Source organism: Scheffersomyces coipomensis (assembly GCF_036884675.1).
Source record: "Scheffersomyces coipomensis strain NRRL Y-17651 chromosome Unknown DFJ63scaffold_5, whole genome shotgun sequence".
In the NCBI taxonomy this organism is placed as follows: domain Eukaryota; kingdom Fungi; phylum Ascomycota; class Pichiomycetes; order Serinales; family Debaryomycetaceae; genus Scheffersomyces; species Scheffersomyces coipomensis.
In genome coordinates this window covers 617304-636184 of record NW_027042896.1, presented here as the reverse complement: position 1 = coordinate 636184, position 18881 = coordinate 617304, and the positions used below count along the sequence as shown (strand labels likewise).

Genomic DNA, 18881 nt, shown 5'->3' with positions numbered 1-18881 from the left:
CTTACATAATTTCTTACATAATCAAACTTTTAACCAGTGAAAAAAATTTCAAACGAAAAAAAAAAGGAGCCCAAAAAGTTGCCGTTCAGAAATCATATATTTAAAAATACGGTTAAAGCAAAGTAACGAATATCTGTACTTTTGGTTCCTAGTTCATTCGAAACAACAACTGTAAAGTAGTGATATACGCCATGTCCAATTTGGATAGTTTTATTACTAGAAACAGGGGTGCAATTGCCATCACGGCTTTGGCTGGTGTTTCAGCTGTGGGTGCTTATTATTATTATACCACTCAACAACAGCAACAACAAGATCAACAAGGTTCAACTGGTGCTACTGAAGATGTGAATGGTAGTAAGAAAACCAAGAAGTCCAAGAAGAAGAAGAAGACTTCTGCTGGTGGCAAAAGTGAAGAATCTACTCCAACTTCATCAGCTGGATCAAAATCAGTTGAAGAAGCTAGTTCTACTACTACTACTGCTGCTGTGGTTTATCCAGTTAATTCTGAAGGATTACCTGCTATCACTGAAGATATTGTGAATAACTTATCTGGGGATGAAAAGGAAGTATGGGCTTTAGCCTTAAAGGAAGATGGTAATAATGAATTTAAAAATAAAAAATTTGAAAATGCTATTGCCTTTTATTCCGCTGCATTACAATTAAAAATTGATCCAATTTTTTATTCTAACAGATCTGCTTGTTATGCTGCTTTAAATGATCATCAAAATGTTATTGCTGATACTACTGAAGCCATCAAATTAAAACCTGATTATACTAAATGTGTATTAAGAAGAGCTACTTCTTATGAAGTATTAGAAGATTATCCAAATGCTATGTTTGATTTAACTGCTTTAACCATTTATGGTGGTTTCAGTAATAAATCAATTGAAGCTGTTTTAGAACGAGTTTTAAAGAAACATTCGATTAAAATTGTCGAAAATAAACCAAAACAATATAGATTACCTTCTGCTTCAACTATCAGTTCATTCTTTGGTGCTTTTGTTGAAGATTCAAGTCCTGATGGAATTAGTGCTGAATCTGAAGATGTGGCTGATAAATACTTGTTTGAAGCTTTGAAAGAAATTAATGCTAATACTGCTAATGGTTATGATACTGCTGATACTTTACTTAATCAAGCGGTTGAAGCTTATAATACTTCTGAATTAACTTCGGAATCTCCAAAAGCTGGTCTTGCATCAATTGCATTAGAATATTTATCTTCTTTCCAATTTTTAAAGAATGATCCTGCTGCTGCTGCCATTAGTATTGAACAAGCCATTAATTTAAAACCAAGAGCAAGATCATTTGTGATTAGAGCTTTAATTAATGCTGATGCAAGTTCTATGAATAATGCTATTCAAGATTTCCAATTAGCTAAACAATTGGATCCAAATAGTCCTGATATTTATTATCAATTAGGTCAATTCCATTATCTTCAAGGAGAATTAGCTGATGCTGAAGCTAATTTCAATAAAGCTAAAGAATTAAATGAAGATAATGTTTATGCTTATATTCAATTAGCTTGTATTACTTATAAAAATGGAGGTATAAATGAAGCTACTGAAAAATTCACGGCAGCTAAATTAAAATTTGCTACTTCACCAGAAGTTCCAAATTATTATGGTGAAATTTTAGCTGATAAAGGTGATATTGCTGAAGCTTGTAAACAATTCCAAATTGCAGCAAGATTACAAGAATCATTACCAAATTTTTCCGTTGGTGCTTTACCATTAATTAATGAAGCTACTTTAATTTCCAGAGAAAGTTTAGAGAAATTAGATGATGCAGAAAAATTATTATTAAAAGCTTGTGAATTAGATCCAAAATCTGAATTAGCCAAGATTTCATTAGCCCAAATCAAATTACAAAAGGATGAAGTTGATGAAGCTATTTTATTATTTGAAGAATCAGCTGATTTAGCTAGAACTTTTGAAGAAAAGATTCAAGCTACTTCCTTTGCTGAAGCAAGTAAAATGCAAATGAGAATTAAGAATGATCCAGTTTTAACTTCTAAAATCAATGAAATCATGAGAAATACCACTGGTTATCAATAAGATCAGTCAGTCATAGAATATCACTCACCCATATCCCTAATAATCACTCAACCAATCAACAAATTAGTCATTGCACCATCCATTCCTTCCTTCATCGTTTAGAGTCTCTTTGTTTCATCTTAATCGTATTTTGTTTTCTTGTATATTCCTTTTATATTTTAGTATATCTTTTTTTGTTATTTGGAAAATGAAAAATTAAAAATATTTTCAATCCTCCCCAACCCCACCAATCAGTTCATAACCAAACAACAACAACAACAGCCTATATCAATTTACGATGACCTTCATCAATTAACAATTATAACTACAACTGATGTTACCCTGCCCACCCACTGTCTTAAAAAAAATACTGCTCTTGATAAGGATGGTCCCCCTCCATCCTCTTTTGTATATATAAATATATAATTATTTTGTCTTTGTGAAGCGGTTAAAAAAATGTGTAGATGTTTTTTTGCGACTGACTGATTTGGTTTGACCGTCAGTTTGGAGTATCACCACCATCAGAAGAAACAAGAAGAAGAGAGAGGAGGATGAAATCACTACTTCGATCGATAGTGGCATCACCCAAGAACAACCATTATGATTCAACTCTTGGTATTCAATTGGATTTATCCTATATCACCCCTCAATTGATAGTTTGTTCTGGTCCTACTAATAACTATTGGAAATCATTCTATCGATATCCTATCCAGGATCTTGTTCATTTCTTAGATTTCAATCATGAGAATCATTGGTATATCTGGAATTATCGTAGTGAAGATCAAGGAGGGTATCAAGATCTGGATGTGTATAATCGGGTATGTCATTTAGGTTTCCCTGATCATCAAGTACCGACTTTAGATATCATGATAAGAAGTTGTGAATCAATTGATAAGTATTTATCTGAGTCAAGAGAGAATGTAGCTATATTGCATTGCAAAGCAGGCAAAGGTCGTTCAGGAACATTATGTTGTGCTTATATCATGTATGAGAGTATGTTGAATGGTGATGTTGCAAATGTATCTGATGTTATTGATCATTATACTAAGATTAGAATGAAAGAGTTTGCGGGGGATGGAATATCAATCCAATCTCAAAGAAGATACTTGGAGTATTGGCATCAGTATTTAAAGTTGAATGAATTGGATAGATTGAACTACATAGAGACAAGTCTTAAGGGAAAGTTTGTGGGTATAAAAGTTGTCGGATTACAACTGTCTTTAAAGAGTGTATTTGACTTGTATTTAGGCATAGAGAAGTATAATAAAGACTTGACTTTGATTAACAAGGTATTCGACTTCAATATGGAAAATTGTAAAGTTAACGTTGACGAAGAGGAAAACAGTTATTACATTACTTCCAACACTCCGATTCCAATCATACTGGTTGATATTCGATTAACTTTCCAATCATGGTGTTATGCATGGTTCAACATCCTATTTGAACCAAATCATACCATATCATTAAAATGGGAACAATTTGATGGGTTTAAAGGTACGAAACAAAAAGGGTTTAAATTATTTGAAAAGTTAGAAATTCATTGGGAGGAATAAAAAAGGTTATAGATCAGTTTTATATTATATTTTTAGATAGCTATAAAGGAATGAATATTATTTATTAATTATTAAGAAAGAAATTTTACCATTTTTATTTATTTGTATGTATATGTTTTAAAATTTTTTTTAATTTACCCACCACGCTTTTCATTATCAACATCTAACCAAAATTGTTTTAATATAGTTTGAATATCATTATAATATTTGGAATCAGATTTGTTTAATTTATGAATACTTTTATTACCTAAAGTATAAGGTTTTGATAATTTGATTTCATCAAAGATTATGATATTATTGGCTCCTGGACCTGACCATTTAATATTTTCAACTCCATATAATTTACATAATTTATCGAATAATTTAGTTGCAATAACTGATGCTTTAGATGGACTTTTATGATGATGTGGTTGTGGATTATTATTATTAGTATGACTATTATTGGAATGAGAATGTGATCTTGGAGATGTAGCTCCTGTAGTAGTAGTTACACCAGCGGTACTACTAGTAGTGGTTGCAACTTGAGGAAGTGATAAATGAGGATCTTCAGGTTTATAAGAAGTGATTGAATCTTGCAATGAAGTTTCAAGATCAGAAATGGAGATGGGTGATAATTTTAATGAATCCTCAGCCATAGGAGTAGGAACCACATGTTGATTATTAAGTTTTTTAATCACTTGAATATTTTTTATAAATGCTGTGTTAATTATTCTATAAGTTTCTCCCTTTTTATGGGTATTATGATTATTGGCGGTAGTATTCTTATTATCAGATACATCAGTTATCTTAAGTACCAACACTTCATTGGATGTAGAGTATGCAAACACATGGCCTGTAATAGCTTCATCTAATAAGGTTATGATTTTAACTTTTAAATTTATAATTTGTTCCAAATGTTTAAAATACATAGACATGCTTGGCTTGGAAAGTTATGATGATGAAAATAAATAAACTGAACAATGGAAATGAAATGAAATAATCTTTCTCTATGAATGATATTCAAATATGCTTTAAAAAAACCCCCAATAAAATGCAGAAAGTAAAATAGAGATGATGCCAAAGGAAGGTATGTTATGAGTAATCAATGAAATAATAACCGCAGTATACGTTTGATTTCTCCCCAAATGCAATGAAAAAAATGTGAGTGTGTATGTGTGTGGACAACAGTAACGATTGAATCTTGACAACTGATCTAAATTAACTTTCAAATCCCTGAATCAAATCGGTGTAGACATCAATAAACAAGATCAAAAACGATTTAAAGGTTTGATTCTGCCGTGTGGTGATAGTTGAAGAAGAGAAAAAAAAGTGATGTAAGTAAATCCATACCGCAAACATCCACACCTACAGGACTGTATATAAGTCACAACATAATAAACTTTTAAAAACAGCAGTTGCTAATAATATAATTATGACGGTCAAACCATAGATAGTTACCATTGATTCATCATATGTCATGCAAGATGAACAAGTGCTGATTGATCGATTGGAGGATCAGATCATTGATCATCCAGACGCATCAACGAAGCAGGAGTTACATGATTCATTGGATGAAACGTTTCAAAAGAAATTGAATGCAAGAGCAGAACAGATCAAATCAAATCAATATGATAGACGATATAAAAGTCAAGACAATGGTCCTGGTGGAGTATCACCGTCAAGTGGTGGTGCTGGACCTGGTAGTGGGACTGTCAACTATCAATTCTTAATCACCAAGTATCATCTTCAATATGAATATACTGATTATGGAGAATTGGAACAAGAGATCAATGAATGGTTTACTAAGAATGATTTGAATGTATTGGGGGGATTAACTACTTTACCATATGTATATGAGATGACTTTAGAAGAACAACGAGATAACTTCCCCCTTGAAGATCTTAAGATTGAATTGCTTAAAGATTCATTACCAATATTAAAAGTAGGAAAACTATGGGAGGCAGATAGTAGTATTACTAAAGTCTCACAAGTGTTAATATACTATTCATTAGGAGAATATGAGAATAAATCATACGTACAAGATCAATTGAATTCAATTTTGGAAAATAATACCAATTTATTAAAGTTGAAAGTTTACATTCCTTTAATTTCCTTATTACAACAATTCTTTAAACATAGAATAACTACAGATAAATCATCATCAATCTTGAAACCTATAACACCAATCGTTGAACAGAGCTATTTCCAAACCTTAACTTTGATCTATGTAATGGTTCAATCTGCCATAAACCTTCCTGATTCACCTGAAATTGAAGAATTCAGACAGTGGTTAGCTAAGACAGATCTTTTATCATCATTAATTGAATTCATTGAACATTGGAAATGGAAACCAAATACATCATATAGAATCAGATATTTAATATTCTTAAGTTGGAAATTAATCCTCTTTGAAATGGGAGATTCGACTCAATTAAAGAAATGTGATGAATTTTTAATTAAATCAAATGATATCAAGAATAAGAAGGGAAAGGACTTACCAGAAACAAGATTGACATGTTCACCATTGGATTATTTTGCATTCAGAGAAGATTTATTGGATAAATATCCCTTATACAATGATACTAAATTAAAAGTATTTGATTTTAGTGAATTTCATAAAAATTTAGATAATTCAGAAGATGAAAGTGATACCGTCAGTGTTCTGTCATCTACATCTCTTGATGATAGATATAAATATTTCATGGCCATGAATACTTATTCAAATTCATTAACTAATTTAGTAGAAAGACCAAAGACAAATAAATCCCATACTGTTTTAAGTCAATTACCTGCTCAAACATTACATATTGCAACACCAGTTCCATCACCTGTTCTTGAAACATCAGATTATATGTCAGGAGGAGAGAAAATCAGAAGATCATATCAGGTTAATCAAGCCATGCCGTTTATTTATCCTAATTTATCATCTTTAGTAGATACATCATCAGATAATGTTGAAGTACCTTATGCCATTAAAGAAGCAGACGAGATTTTGAAGAATTCAGTTTATGAAAGTTATTCATTAAAGAGATTATGGGATGAAAGACAAAAATTCATGAAACAAGAAAGAGGATATTTAAGTGAATATGATAAAGATAAGACAGAAAAACAACAACAAAAACCTAAAACAGATAGTATTGATATTGATGATGTGAATGATGATACGGTTGAAAAGGATAAATCTAAATTATATGACTTGTATCCTGACCATAAATCTGAGATTAATTCCATTTTAAGAGTTGAAAGATTCTATAATAAGAATTTAGTCCGATTTAATGCATTCATTGAAGTATTAGTTGATACTATTAAATATAACCGATTAGAATATAATCTAAATTTTGCGGAAATGGAATTAAATCCTCAAACTTCATATTTTGCTACCAATAAAGGTAATAATTACGAAAATTTGCCTGATAAAGAAGCTGCTAGAGAAAAGATTAATCATATTTTATTACTGCAACTTGAAGTTGTTAATGTCAAAGAAATCACTTTAAAAGCAAGTACTAGTATTATCTTATTACTTTTAAAATGGTTCAAGATAAGTCATGTATTAAAATATTATTATCTTACCTCGATTTTATTTGATCAACAATTTTTTGCCATTAGTTTGGATTATTTAAGTCGAAGTTTTAATAATAGTAATTTACAAAATCTATCAAGTCAAGATAGTAAGATTCATGAAGATTTAAATGAATATGAGATTTTAATTAATCAAAATAAATTAATGAATCCCAAAATCCGAATTCCATCGTTTGAATTCTTTAATAATTGTTTGAATTTAAATCAAGATAAATTTCAATCGATTAATCTTATAAATAAACGATTGATTCTGCTGTTACCTGAAATCCTTGATGACAATAATATTAATCATGTATATATTTCCGAATGCAATGATAATTTTGCATTTATATTATCTAATATCTTAAAAATCATTAAAAAGATATTAATCAAGAATGTGACACAACGGATATTCACTTTAAATGAATTAAAACCAACTGAATTATTCAAAATGATAGTTATGAATTATGATAATGAAGCATTTACCAAACCTATTTTAAAAACGCTAAAGAAATTAATTCCTTATCAAGGTAGGAAATGGAAAACCATTAATATGGATTTGATTAGTTTAATCTATTTGAACTTAAAATTAACTTTAAAGGATAATTGGTTAAGTGGGAAAGATTTAGAAAGTGATTTTAATAATTCTTTAGATCAAGAAATTGCTTTAAGAGCATTATTACAGTTTTATAATATTAGAAAATACCCTCAACAAATGGAATCAATTGGATATCATATCGATAAAGACTTTGATATTCCATTTCTAAATCTTAGCGAAGATCAAGATTACTTTTAAGTATATACCTTCCCTTTAATAATAGTAATAATAATAATAACAATAATAATAATATAAACCTTTTTAGCATTTGCAGTCATTTAAACTGTCTTCCCAATTAGGAAGTGGTCGTGTCCCCAGTGACAAATATTTTATAGTGGAAAAAAAAAAAAAAACTTCGACCAACAGCAGCAGCAGCAAACATATGTCAAAAGGGCAATTACAGCAGGTTTATATTGATAGTGATTGTTTATTATACGACAAGTGATACCGATAGACTAATACATACATATACACCATGGTTAAATTAACTCAAATTGATGACGAAACTTTTGAAAACGTCGAAACTGTTCCAACTCCAAAGACCACTGTGAATGAAAGTGATGAAAGTGATTCTGAATCTGAATTAGAAGATGAAGATGATTTTGATTTTGAAAGTGAAACTGTGTATGATAGAATAGTTGCTTTAAAGGATATAATTGCTCCTGAACAAAGAGATCAAATTGCCAATTTAGGATCTACTGTTGTTTCATATGTTAACTCTGGTTTAAATTCAAGTGGATCATTCTTATGGACTTTAACTTCATCAGCTTTATTATTAGGTGTTCCATTATCATTAGCTATTTTAGCTGAAACTCAATTACAAGAAATGGAAAAGGATATTTCATTACAACAATCTGCTCAAGATGTTTTAGCTCCAGGTTCTGAAGGTGCCTTTGCTGAAAAGAGATAAATAGCATAGATCAGATAACCATCACACCTTACCATCCACCATCATCATTTAATGTCCTCCCCTTGTACATATATCAAATAAATCTTATTAGTTTCGTGATGTATTTATCTATAAAAAAACAGTAGTTAGATTTCATGTTTTGTATAACATAAATAAGAAAGCAAGTTAAAAGAGATAAAAAAATTTTTTATATCTATGAAATAATGTAGAAAATTATGGTACGTCTATGCCTTTTTATGTTTGATTGATAAGGCATAGATATCTAAATAAGTGGTGATTTCATAAATGATTTCAGCAATGAACATTCCATGAATACCTAATGTTACCCCAAATCCTAACCAAGTTACAGAGAATAAAGTGGTTTCATATTCAAAATTGTAAATGTTAATCATAATGTAACTTATGATTAATTCAGTCACAGGAACAAACATTGGGAATTGAATATGAGGGAATGATTGTAATGTAAGATGAGCCAATATTATTCTACCTACCGAAAAGGCAATTGTACAACCGATTGAAATAACAGTTGGGAATCCAAAAGTCGTGATTGATTCAGGATAAACCCAAGCTAATAAAATAATCGATCCATAATAAACAAAGAATGGTGTTAATCCTTTATAAGCTTCATCGATTTCTTGATTTGACTTATCTGAATCAGAAGGATACTTGTTACGGTAATATTTGGAAACATTTTTCATAGCGGCTTGAATATTATAATATAATGATGATAACCCTAACACCACATAGATTATAGAACTATCAAGTTTATAAGTATCCAATCCAATCGAGGTTAAATTCAAATCAAATAATGGAATTGACCAAATTTGATGACCAAAGATACCAGTAACTATATAAACCACTATAATCATTAAGATTCCTTCCACTGGTCCACTAAACTCACTTAAGAATAAAGTATGAGTATGATATTCTTCCCAAGTTGAAGCATAGAAATTACATACAGAAGCAAATTGAGTTAACATTAATAATCCACCATAACCCATTCCTAATACTGATCCAAAGATAATAGCTCCAAAAGTAGTATTCACAGCATCACAACAATGATCGAATAATTCTCCTAATGGACCACTTTGACCTGTTCTTCTAGCATGAGCACCATCACAACCATCGAAAGTTTGATACATGAATAAACCAAAGGCATAAAAGAATAAACACCAACTTGGACTTTCACCTTTTAAATATGGATCATAATAGAATACCACGGCTAAATTGGCTAGTATAAAGAATAAACCTAATAATGTAACCAAATTAGGAGCCATTGACATGGGAAAGATTTGAACAAAGTAATTCCACCATCTCTTAAGGATATATTTGGAAATGATTGAATGATCTTCTGAAGAGTATTTGTACAACTTCAAGTTTGCAATCTTGTTGGCAGGTATGAAAAGACCCATTTTTCACTAATTGTTAGTTCTTTTTCAAGGTTTGATTATGTTCAATAACCAACAACAGATCAAATGACGGTGAATCAATAGTTTGTTCCGATTTATCTGGGGTAAATACACCTTGATCAAAATAGTTTAAATCAGAGCTCAACAAAAACGTTTTTTCACCAAACCAAATCTCATCAGAGGTGCCTTCCTAATTAGGCAATATTTTTCATATGAAAATTGGAGATAGTTCGACTACTACATTGAATGACTATTAGAATTAATATACTAATCTTTCCATTTCATATCATTTTTCACAGTTGGTTGGTTTCTTCTATTTATATATATATAGAGAGGAGAAAAATCAAAACAACGATAAGATAATTAAACTATATAACAGAGGAGGAATAGTAGTATCAAAAACAGAATAAATACAAAACAAAGGATTATTTTTTTTTCTTTAACATTAACTCGTTTAATCGACTTCTTCCATAGCAGATTCAACAGCTGGTTCTTCAGTAGAAGTAGTAGTGGTGGTACCAACTTCAGCTTCAACTTCTTCTTCTTCATCTTCATCAATGTTTAAACCTAAGGAAATTAATCTATTAATTCTACCAGCGAATGATGATGGTTCATCTAAAGAGAAACCTGAAGTTAATAAAGCAGTTTCATATAATAAAGTAGTTAAATCTTTAACGGTTTTATCTTCAATACCATCAGCATCAACTTTTTTCTTTAATTCTCTAATAATCGAAGATTTTGGTGAAATTTCAAAAGTCTTTTTAGATGACATGTATGATGACATAGTAGTATCTTTTAAAGCTTGAGCTTTCATAATTCTTTCCATATTAGCAGACCAACCAAATTGACCAGTTCTAATGGCAGCTGGAGCATCAATTAATTTATGAGAAACAACAACTTTTTCAACTTGTTCACCTAAAATTTCTTTTAAGGCTTTAGTTAATGGTTCAAATTCTTTAATTTCTTTTTCTCTAACTTCTTTTTCTTCATCAGTTTCTTCTAATTCAAAATCTTTAGTAATATCAACTAATTTTTTATCTTCAAATTCTTTTAATTGAGTCATAGCATATTCATCAATTGGATCAACTAAGAATAAAACTTCAAAATTCTTATGTTTTAAAGCATCTAAAAATGGAGATTTTTCAACAGCTTTAATAGATTCACCAGTAATATAATAAATATTCTTTTGATGTTCTGGCATTCTAGTAACATAATCACTTAAAGAAGTGAATTCTTCAGTTGATTTAGTAGAATAATATCTTAATAATTTAGATAAAGCAGCTCTATTTTGTTGATCTTCATGAATACCTAATTTAATATTCTTTGAGAAAGCAGTATAGAATTTTTCAAATTGATCTTGATCTTCAGCAATTTCATTAAAAGTTTCAATTAATTTCTTAACAATATTCTTTTTAATAACTTTTAAAATTTTATTTTGTTGTAACATTTCTCTTGATAAGTTTAATGGTAAATCTTCAGAATCAACAACCCCTTTAATGAATGATAACCATTCTGGAATTAATTCATCAGCATCATCAGTAATGAAAACTCTTCTAACATATAATTTAATGTTATTCTTCTTCTTTTTACTTTCAAAAGCATCAAATGGTGGTCTTTTTGGAACAAATAAGATAACTCTAAATTCTAATTGACCTTCAACTGAGAAATGTTTAACAGCTAATGGATCTTCCCAATCATTGGAAATAGATTTATAGAAAGCATTATATTCATCTTGAGTAACATCAGATGGGTTTCTAGTCCATAAAGGTTTAGTTTTATTTAATTCTTCAGTTTCAGTAACTTTTTCAGTAATTTTTTTAGTCTTCTTTTCCTTCTTTTCTTCTTCATCATCAACTTCTTCTAATTTTGGTTTTTTATCTTCACCTTCTTCTTCTTCATCTTTCTTTTCTTCTTCATCTTTAGCTTCTTCTTCAACTTCAACTTCTTTTTCAACTTCTTTAGTAACAACTAATTGAACTGGATAAGAAACAAATTCAGAATGTTTTTTAACAACTTCTTTAATTCTTTTTTCTTCTAAATATTCCAATTGATCTTCCTTTAAGAATAATCTTAAGATAGAACCACGACCTAATTTTTCATTGGTTTCATCTAAAGAAACAGTGAATTTACCACCAGCATTGGATTCCCAAATATATTGTTCATCATCATTATGTTTAGAAATAACTTGAACATGATCAGCAACCAAGAATAAGGAATAGAAACCCACACCGAATTGACCAATCATGGAAACATCAGCACCAGCAGATAAAGCTTCCATAAAAGATTTAGTACCAGATTTAGCAATCGTACCTAAATTATTAACTAAATCAGCTTTGGTCATACCAATACCGGAATCTCTAATTTCCAAAACTTTTTCTTCTGGTCTTGGAGTGATTCTAATGAATAATTCTGGTTCAGTTTCTAATTTAGATGGATCACTTAAAGCTTCATATCTAATTTTATCTAAAGCATCAGAAGCATTAGAGATCAATTCTCTTAAGAAAATTTCCTTATTAGAATAAACAGTGTTAATGATTAAAGACATCAACTGAGAAATCTCAGCAGTGAATTCATGAGTTTCAACTTTACCGTCAGACATTGTACTTGTTGCTATTATTATCAAATGGTTTCCTTAAACACAATCGATTAAATTGATAGATGGCGATGGAAAGAGTTTAGGTTTTGTAAATATGATTTGGCTACAATCCTCTCCCTTTTTATAAATTTTTTCTGCTGTTGCAAATGTCGTCCATTTTTCAAAAAAAGAATTTTCCATGAAATTCTATGGGATTTATATGCAGGCGCTAACTAAATTAGAGTAACTATTACACTATTAATAACCAATAATTAGAATCAACCATTTGGATTGAATTGAAGGGAATTGAAAGGAATTGGATTGGTCTGCCTAATTCACTCACTAAACTTCCTCACGCACTCACTCACTCCCTTCGTGACTGAGTTCGTTTATGAGTGAGTTCGTTTATGATTGAGTTCGTCAAATCAATATCTCTTCCGTTTCAACCCCACATCCCATACATCTCCTCTTAATCATATTTTCATTACCCTTACCTGGTATTGCCATACCAGCTGACCATTCATGAACATGTCTTTCTCCTAATCCTTGTCCATTCCTCAATTTCCTAGTATACTCTTCAGCTCTAGTCTTCTTTCTCATCTCTTTCAATTGATCATTATACTTTTTATCTCGTCTTTTCAATCGATTACTTTCTCTTTTCTCCCATTCTTCATCTAATCCATCTGATGATCCCCATTTTTTCCAAGCATATTCTTCAACTTGAAACCTTAAGAATAACTGCATTCGACTATATCCATGAGGATTTGGTTTTTCAATTCTTGGTAATAAATTTAAATCCTTTAATTCAGGATCAGTCAATAAATAATCTTCTTTACATTCAGTCTTAGTTAATAATGAATACTTCTCCGGTTTCTCTCTCATACATTTCCGACATGCTCTAACTTGACGGAAATTTGTATATAAATTAGGATCAACTTCTAATGATCCACATTCAAAACATTTAGGAGCATCTTCTATATTCAATGGTGGTGGTAATTCTTTAATCTCTTGTAGTTTCTTTTGTTTCTCCTTCCATTCTTCAAGTCCCATAGCATCTTCTTTCTCTTTACTACTACTTTCTTCAAGTTCATCAGGTAAAAACCCACCTCGACTATCCTTCATGGTAGAAAAATCATATTCAATATAATCCTTTCTCTTAATCGCTGGTGGTTCATACTTATAACTTTTCTTCTCTGCTGAAAAATCTTCCTTATTATTATGATTAAGCCGTATATTATCTTCCACAATATGAGGATTAATTGATCCATCACGATTAGTTTCAGCTAACCTCCTTCGTATCTCCAACGCCTTTTGTCTATTAGCTTCGATGATATTCTTTTGTTCAAGGGTTAATTCCTTCTTGGTAGGATCAATGAATTTAGACGTGATGGGAGTATTTGATTCTCTCATTTGAGTCATAGTTGATGCTCTCTGTATAGCAAGTGTCGACGAATCCGACTTTGACTTTGAGGGGGAGACATTATGATTTTTATCAACTCTATTAGGACTAGTTGTTGATGTTGAAGCTGCTACTGATCCAGTTAGACTTCCTCCTTGTCTAGCTTGTAACCTTTCTAAAGCTCGCTTTCTATTTGATTCCTATAAAAAAGTTAGTAATCTTGACGCGTTTCTTTCTTAGTTCCGTATCTTAATCGATACATACTATTCGAGCCCGTTGCTCTTCACTCAACACACCCCTTGAGAATGACATTTATCTTTAAACTTCTGGTGTTTAATGGCAAAAGAAAGTATAATTACCTTACAAATTGAAATTTAAATGATTAGCAATAATTTATGTCGCGTAGATCATCACGACTTTTTACATCTATTAATGTCGCAACGGTCGCAAATAAAATTTGCATCTATTAAGTTTACCCTATATACATAGATTACATATACGTTATACACATGATGGCTTATATCAGTAAGTTTTCAACAGGGACATATGATAACTCTTGAATAGTATCTAAAACCAGTTGGGCATGTTCTCGAGTTAATAAATCATTATCAGTTTCTTTAATATATTGTAATAAATTAATGACTTTCTCTTGATATGATTTAGGAAATGGAACGGTTGAATCTACTGAACTTGTACCTATAATCATATCATTGATTAATACAATGGCGGCTCTTCTCATTATTGCTTCATCTTTAGAAGTTTCTAATTGTAGGATTCCAATTGCACAATCTAAAGCATCTTCTAAATGATCCATGATTCCAAGTGGATTAGTCTTACAACTGACTCCGAGAATTGACATACTTGACATTCTTAATCGATTATCTTCTTCTTGTTCATCCGACACTTTCCGTCTGATGATATTTAAACAACTCTCGACTAATAATCTTGCACTCTCACCAACAAACAACTCGTTATACTTTTGTACATATCGAAGTAAGACTTCCCCAATTTTTAATCGATCATCGATATCTTCACTTTTAGATCCGTAGAGATTAGCCATAATACTTACAACTTGAACTTCATCCCAGTCAATCAAACTTTCCAATCCCTTTATAACATTGATATAGATGAATGGGTCACTATCCTTTAATTGGATCAAATGTAAATTAATCACAAATTCAAGGGTGACTACTGATGTTTTCAATTCAATTAATTGTCGTAATAAATATAACCCATGGGCTCTGATAGGAATCAATGGATCGTTTAAGTTTGTAATGGCACGTTTAAGGATTTTTCTTTGAGCATCCAATTCACTAGTTACTGGTGTTTCACCATTTAGTAAAGTATCGATTCGTTCAAATAATGATTGACATGAATTTTTAATGGTGGTGGTTGAATCAGGGGATTTTATAAGTTGGGTTAATGTTGTTTGAATCTGTTTAAGAACTATAATGGAGGCATCATCTAATTCGACAGTATGCTCAGATAAGATGGCTGATAACAATTCTAAAACAGTAGGCAAAGTTTGTTGTATAAAGTCATCATCAAAATCATCTTCATCATCGGAATCTTCATCATCAGAATCACCTTCCTCTTTCTTAATTATCAATTCTGACTTGATAGTGGTTGTTGGTCTCTTCTTGACGATATCAATGGAAAGGAAATTATAAACGATTTGTAATATCTCAAATGGAGTACTAGCCAAACTATCTTTATATTTATTAGCCATACTTTCTAATAATCTTAAATCAATAAGAATCAAAAATGGACTTTGTTCTTCAATAGTTTGTGATTGTTGACCTTTCTGAGTTTGTAACCATCTTTTCAAAATTGATATGAATAATTTATGTAATAAATCTTCATCTTCTAAAGATTCTAATAATTTTATGAATATATTACAATTAAAATCTAAATCATTTAAAAACTGATTAACTTTGTTCTCCTTTGATGTAGATGTGATACTCGCTGTCTTTTTCGAAATTTGTACAAGACCATTAGGTCCAATTTCGAATTCAAAATCATCCATTTCAAAAAGTAAATTCTTAGCAATGATATCTAATTCAGATGATTGATTTTCTTTCATCGATGTGAAATAACTGACCAAAACCCCGGTTATAACTTCACTTGATCGGGTTTGCTTGTTAAGAAAAACATAATATGACCAGATATTAAGTAAGATTGGTTGAAATATAGCTGATAACAAGTCTCTATCCAATGATCTTTTAGTTAATGATATAAGCACATTCACCACATTGTTTAAATTTGCCTCACTAACATTTTCTGTAGTGGGGTTGAAATTACGCCAAATTCTAACAAGAATGAAATCTTTCGCTACTAATGCATTTCGATTCCATAATCTTTCCAATACAAAACTTAAACAACTTGTGATTATAGGACGATTGATATTGATTAATAAGTCGTAAATCTGTTGACCTATGACTTTGAAATAATCGACGGTATTTAAATGTTTTGGTTTTGTTAATATTACATTTGAGATATGTTCGAATTTTTCAATATTAATCTCTTCTTGATCTCTTAATCCTAACACGAACTCAATCAAGGTTAATACACCATCTCCTCTTGGTGCATCATAATGTAAAGTGATAAGTGATTCGATTATTGGTCTTTTGAAGTATGCAGGTGATGATGTGCTTGCTAATAATGTGAATGTTTGAAATAATTCAAATGTCAGAGGTAGACTTATAACAGTATGATATTGATCATCATATGCGAATTTAGGAAAGTTAGGAATAGTCCTCAAAGCAATAGTTATAGTTAGGAAATCAGAATACCCTGTACCTTTAAGTAAAAGATCTTTAACATCTGATTCAAATGAGAATATTCGATAAAACTGAGTATATATTAATGTCATCAATTTATGAATTTCCTGTAATGAAGATAATGATTCCACTTGTGGTATTTTAAATCCTAATTTATTAAAATCATTTAAATTCCTCTTTTCAAACGGAACACCTATCTTGAAAGGTGTAAGTGTGGGATAAACTCCATGTATAATAATAAGATTAATGATTTTGCTGAATATTTTCATATCATGAAGGGAGATATTGATTAAATTCTTATCTTTGAATTGATTAGCATTCTGAACAGAAAGAGTTTGGATTTGAATAATCTTTTCAAATAAGACTTGAATCACTTTAAATCTCTTTTGAAATCGATCTTGTTCATCATCATTATAAAAGAATGATTGATAAAGATGATCAAGGGTGATCTGATGATATGGAGTTTCACCTAATTTATCTTCTAAATCTTTAAACAATAGATCTATGGGCTTATTACCCACATTCTGAGGTTTATTCAATCCTTTCTTGACGGGATATATATCCTTTGCATCTCGTTTGATAGTAGTTTTCTTGTTTGGCTTGACAGAAAATGGATTCTTAACTGGTTTTTTGACAGCAGTGGAACTGATACTGCTGTCTTCGGTGGGACTCACCTCTGATTCAATGATAGGAGATTCTATCTCTTCTATCTTTGGCGGTGGCAGCATTCCTTAATCCACTTAAATATAGTATTAAATCATCATTATTAATAGTCTTTAAATTTGAAAATTATATTGATGGTATATGCAGGATTTAAAGACTGCATATAGAATTAACTATGGGAAGATTACATTGGATTCACTATAATAGATATTGGAATGATGATATTGTTGGTTAAGACAAGTAGAGGAGAAAAGTCAATGATAAGAAAGCTGCAGATTTGTGTTAGTAATTGGTCAATTGTTGTCTGGAAAACTCAAGCCCTGTTATAATTTATCAACCCCATATTAAATGGATTGAGCTGATTTGCATCACTATCTAGTGACCTTATTGTGGAAACAGATCAATGTGACAATTCAGTTATGGATAGTCTAATTATATTCAACAACTCTTACACTCTATAAACAATCATATTCTTAAATAAATACTACATTATCTTACTTACTTCCATACAATGCTACCATATAAGAGAAATTTAAAGTTATTTGTGGTTGGTCGCACATCTCAAAAACGAAAAAAAATTATTTAAAAATATCAAAAATAGCAATTTGATGAAGATTATGAAGAGGTTATTCATAGTATTATCCTTATTATAAGATATTTAGACAACTACAGACTATCAGAAGTCATATTGATCGAACTTAGATTCAAAATAATTCCAAAAAGTGCCATAGAAATACCTTAAAAAATGAGTACTATAGACGTTATAGAATTATCTCAAGAAGAGATGGATGCCGTGATATATGATTCAAGAGAAGGTGATTTAACCACTCTTAAAGAAATATTCGAAGAAATCGGATCAGAAGCCTTACTTACAATCAAAGATGATATAACTTTGAGTACTCCATTACATATGGCTGCTGGAAATGGTCATTTAGAAGTAGTTAAATACTTTTTAACATTATTATCTAAAGAAGAAGCGATTAAATATGCTTCTATACCAAATGAAAGTGGGAACACTGCTTTACATTGGGCTGCATTCAGTGGTCATTTACCTGTTGTGGAGTTATTAGTTGAAGAATATCAATGTGATGTATTTTTAAAGAATAAATCAAATCATGATGCTATATTTGAAGCTGAAAATAATAATCAAACTGAAGTTGAGAATTGGTTTTTAAAGAAATTTGCCGTAGAGGATGATTTCAAAATCGAAGAAGATGGCGATGAAACTAAGATTACTTATACTCCAGGATCTGAATCTAAAGAAGCCGATGAACGTGCTGCAAAAGCAAAGCAAGAAGAAGAAGATAAACAAAAGGAAATACAAGAAAAGACTGAGAAGTTGGAGTTATAGATAGTTGTTTGTTTTTATCATGTTCAATTCCCCATATCCATATTCAAACTCTTAGCATAACATAATAATAAAA

The 18881-nt window shown here is 30.5% G+C and overlaps 10 protein-coding genes across 10 annotated transcripts; 5 read left to right on the top strand and 5 right to left on the bottom strand. All coding sequences in view use genetic code 12, as the record gives it.

Annotated features, from left to right (window-relative positions):
- The first annotated feature begins 3 nt into the window (after positions 1 to 3).
- TOM70 (protein channel) lies at positions 4 to 2319 on the top strand. The gene has a single exon (XM_064903847.1). The coding sequence runs from the start codon at positions 192 to 194 to the stop codon at positions 2052 to 2054; it is 1863 nt and encodes a 620-aa protein (XP_064760991.1). The 5' UTR covers positions 4 to 191; the 3' UTR covers positions 2055 to 2319.
- Positions 2320 to 3653, top strand: TEP1 (putative phosphatidylinositol-3,4,5-trisphosphate 3-phosphatase). The gene has a single exon (XM_064903848.1). It carries the CDS (start codon positions 2585 to 2587, stop codon positions 3584 to 3586), a length of 1002 nt encoding a protein of 333 aa, XP_064760990.1. The 5' UTR covers positions 2320 to 2584; the 3' UTR covers positions 3587 to 3653.
- On the bottom strand, positions 3654 to 4771 carry DFJ63DRAFT_186264 (uncharacterized protein). Its single transcript, XM_064903849.1, has one exon. It carries the CDS (start codon positions 4498 to 4500, stop codon positions 3721 to 3723), a length of 780 nt encoding a protein of 259 aa, XP_064760989.1. The 5' UTR covers positions 4501 to 4771; the 3' UTR covers positions 3654 to 3720.
- Positions 4772 to 8058, top strand: DFJ63DRAFT_186265 (uncharacterized protein). Its single transcript, XM_064903850.1, has one exon. The coding sequence runs from the start codon at positions 5043 to 5045 to the stop codon at positions 7917 to 7919; it is 2877 nt and encodes a 958-aa protein (XP_064760988.1). The 5' UTR covers positions 4772 to 5042; the 3' UTR covers positions 7920 to 8058.
- On the top strand, positions 8058 to 8743 carry TOM22 (Tom22p). Its single transcript, XM_064903862.1, has one exon. It carries the CDS (start codon positions 8197 to 8199, stop codon positions 8629 to 8631), a length of 435 nt encoding a protein of 144 aa, XP_064760987.1. The 5' UTR covers positions 8058 to 8196; the 3' UTR covers positions 8632 to 8743.
- On the bottom strand, positions 8744 to 10405 carry DFJ63DRAFT_187850 (bifunctional diacylglycerol cholinephosphotransferase/ethanolaminephosphotransferase). The gene has a single exon (XM_064903863.1). The coding sequence runs from the start codon at positions 10041 to 10043 to the stop codon at positions 8856 to 8858; it is 1188 nt and encodes a 395-aa protein (XP_064760986.1). The 5' UTR covers positions 10044 to 10405; the 3' UTR covers positions 8744 to 8855.
- On the bottom strand, positions 10306 to 12708 carry HSP90 (Hsp90 family chaperone). The gene has a single exon (XM_064907122.1). It carries the CDS (start codon positions 12637 to 12639, stop codon positions 10495 to 10497), a length of 2145 nt encoding a protein of 714 aa, XP_064760985.1. The 5' UTR covers positions 12640 to 12708; the 3' UTR covers positions 10306 to 10494.
- A 327-nt stretch (positions 12709 to 13035) lies between these two features.
- On the bottom strand, positions 13036 to 14025 carry RAD14 (Rad14p; the record flags this gene model as incomplete). Its single annotated transcript, XM_064905137.1, has 1 exon — positions 13036 to 14025. The coding sequence occupies one exon, from the start codon at positions 14023 to 14025 to the stop codon at positions 13036 to 13038; it is 990 nt and encodes a 329-aa protein (XP_064760984.1).
- A 40-nt stretch (positions 14026 to 14065) lies between these two features.
- On the bottom strand, positions 14066 to 17635 carry DFJ63DRAFT_307088 (uncharacterized protein). Its single transcript, XM_064905498.1, has 2 exons — positions 14279 to 17635; positions 14066 to 14214 (listed from the first exon to the last, which is right to left on the bottom strand). Exon 1 carries the CDS (start codon positions 17520 to 17522, stop codon positions 14532 to 14534), a length of 2991 nt encoding a protein of 996 aa, XP_064760983.1. The 5' UTR covers positions 17523 to 17635; the 3' UTR covers positions 14066 to 14214; positions 14279 to 14531.
- A 567-nt stretch (positions 17636 to 18202) lies between these two features.
- On the top strand, positions 18203 to 18808 carry DFJ63DRAFT_289001 (uncharacterized protein; the record flags this gene model as incomplete). The annotated part of the gene is made up of 1 exon (XM_064905193.1): positions 18203 to 18808. One exon carries the CDS (start codon positions 18203 to 18205, stop codon positions 18806 to 18808), a length of 606 nt encoding a protein of 201 aa, XP_064760982.1.
- Between the last annotated feature and the right edge of the window lie 73 nt (positions 18809 to 18881).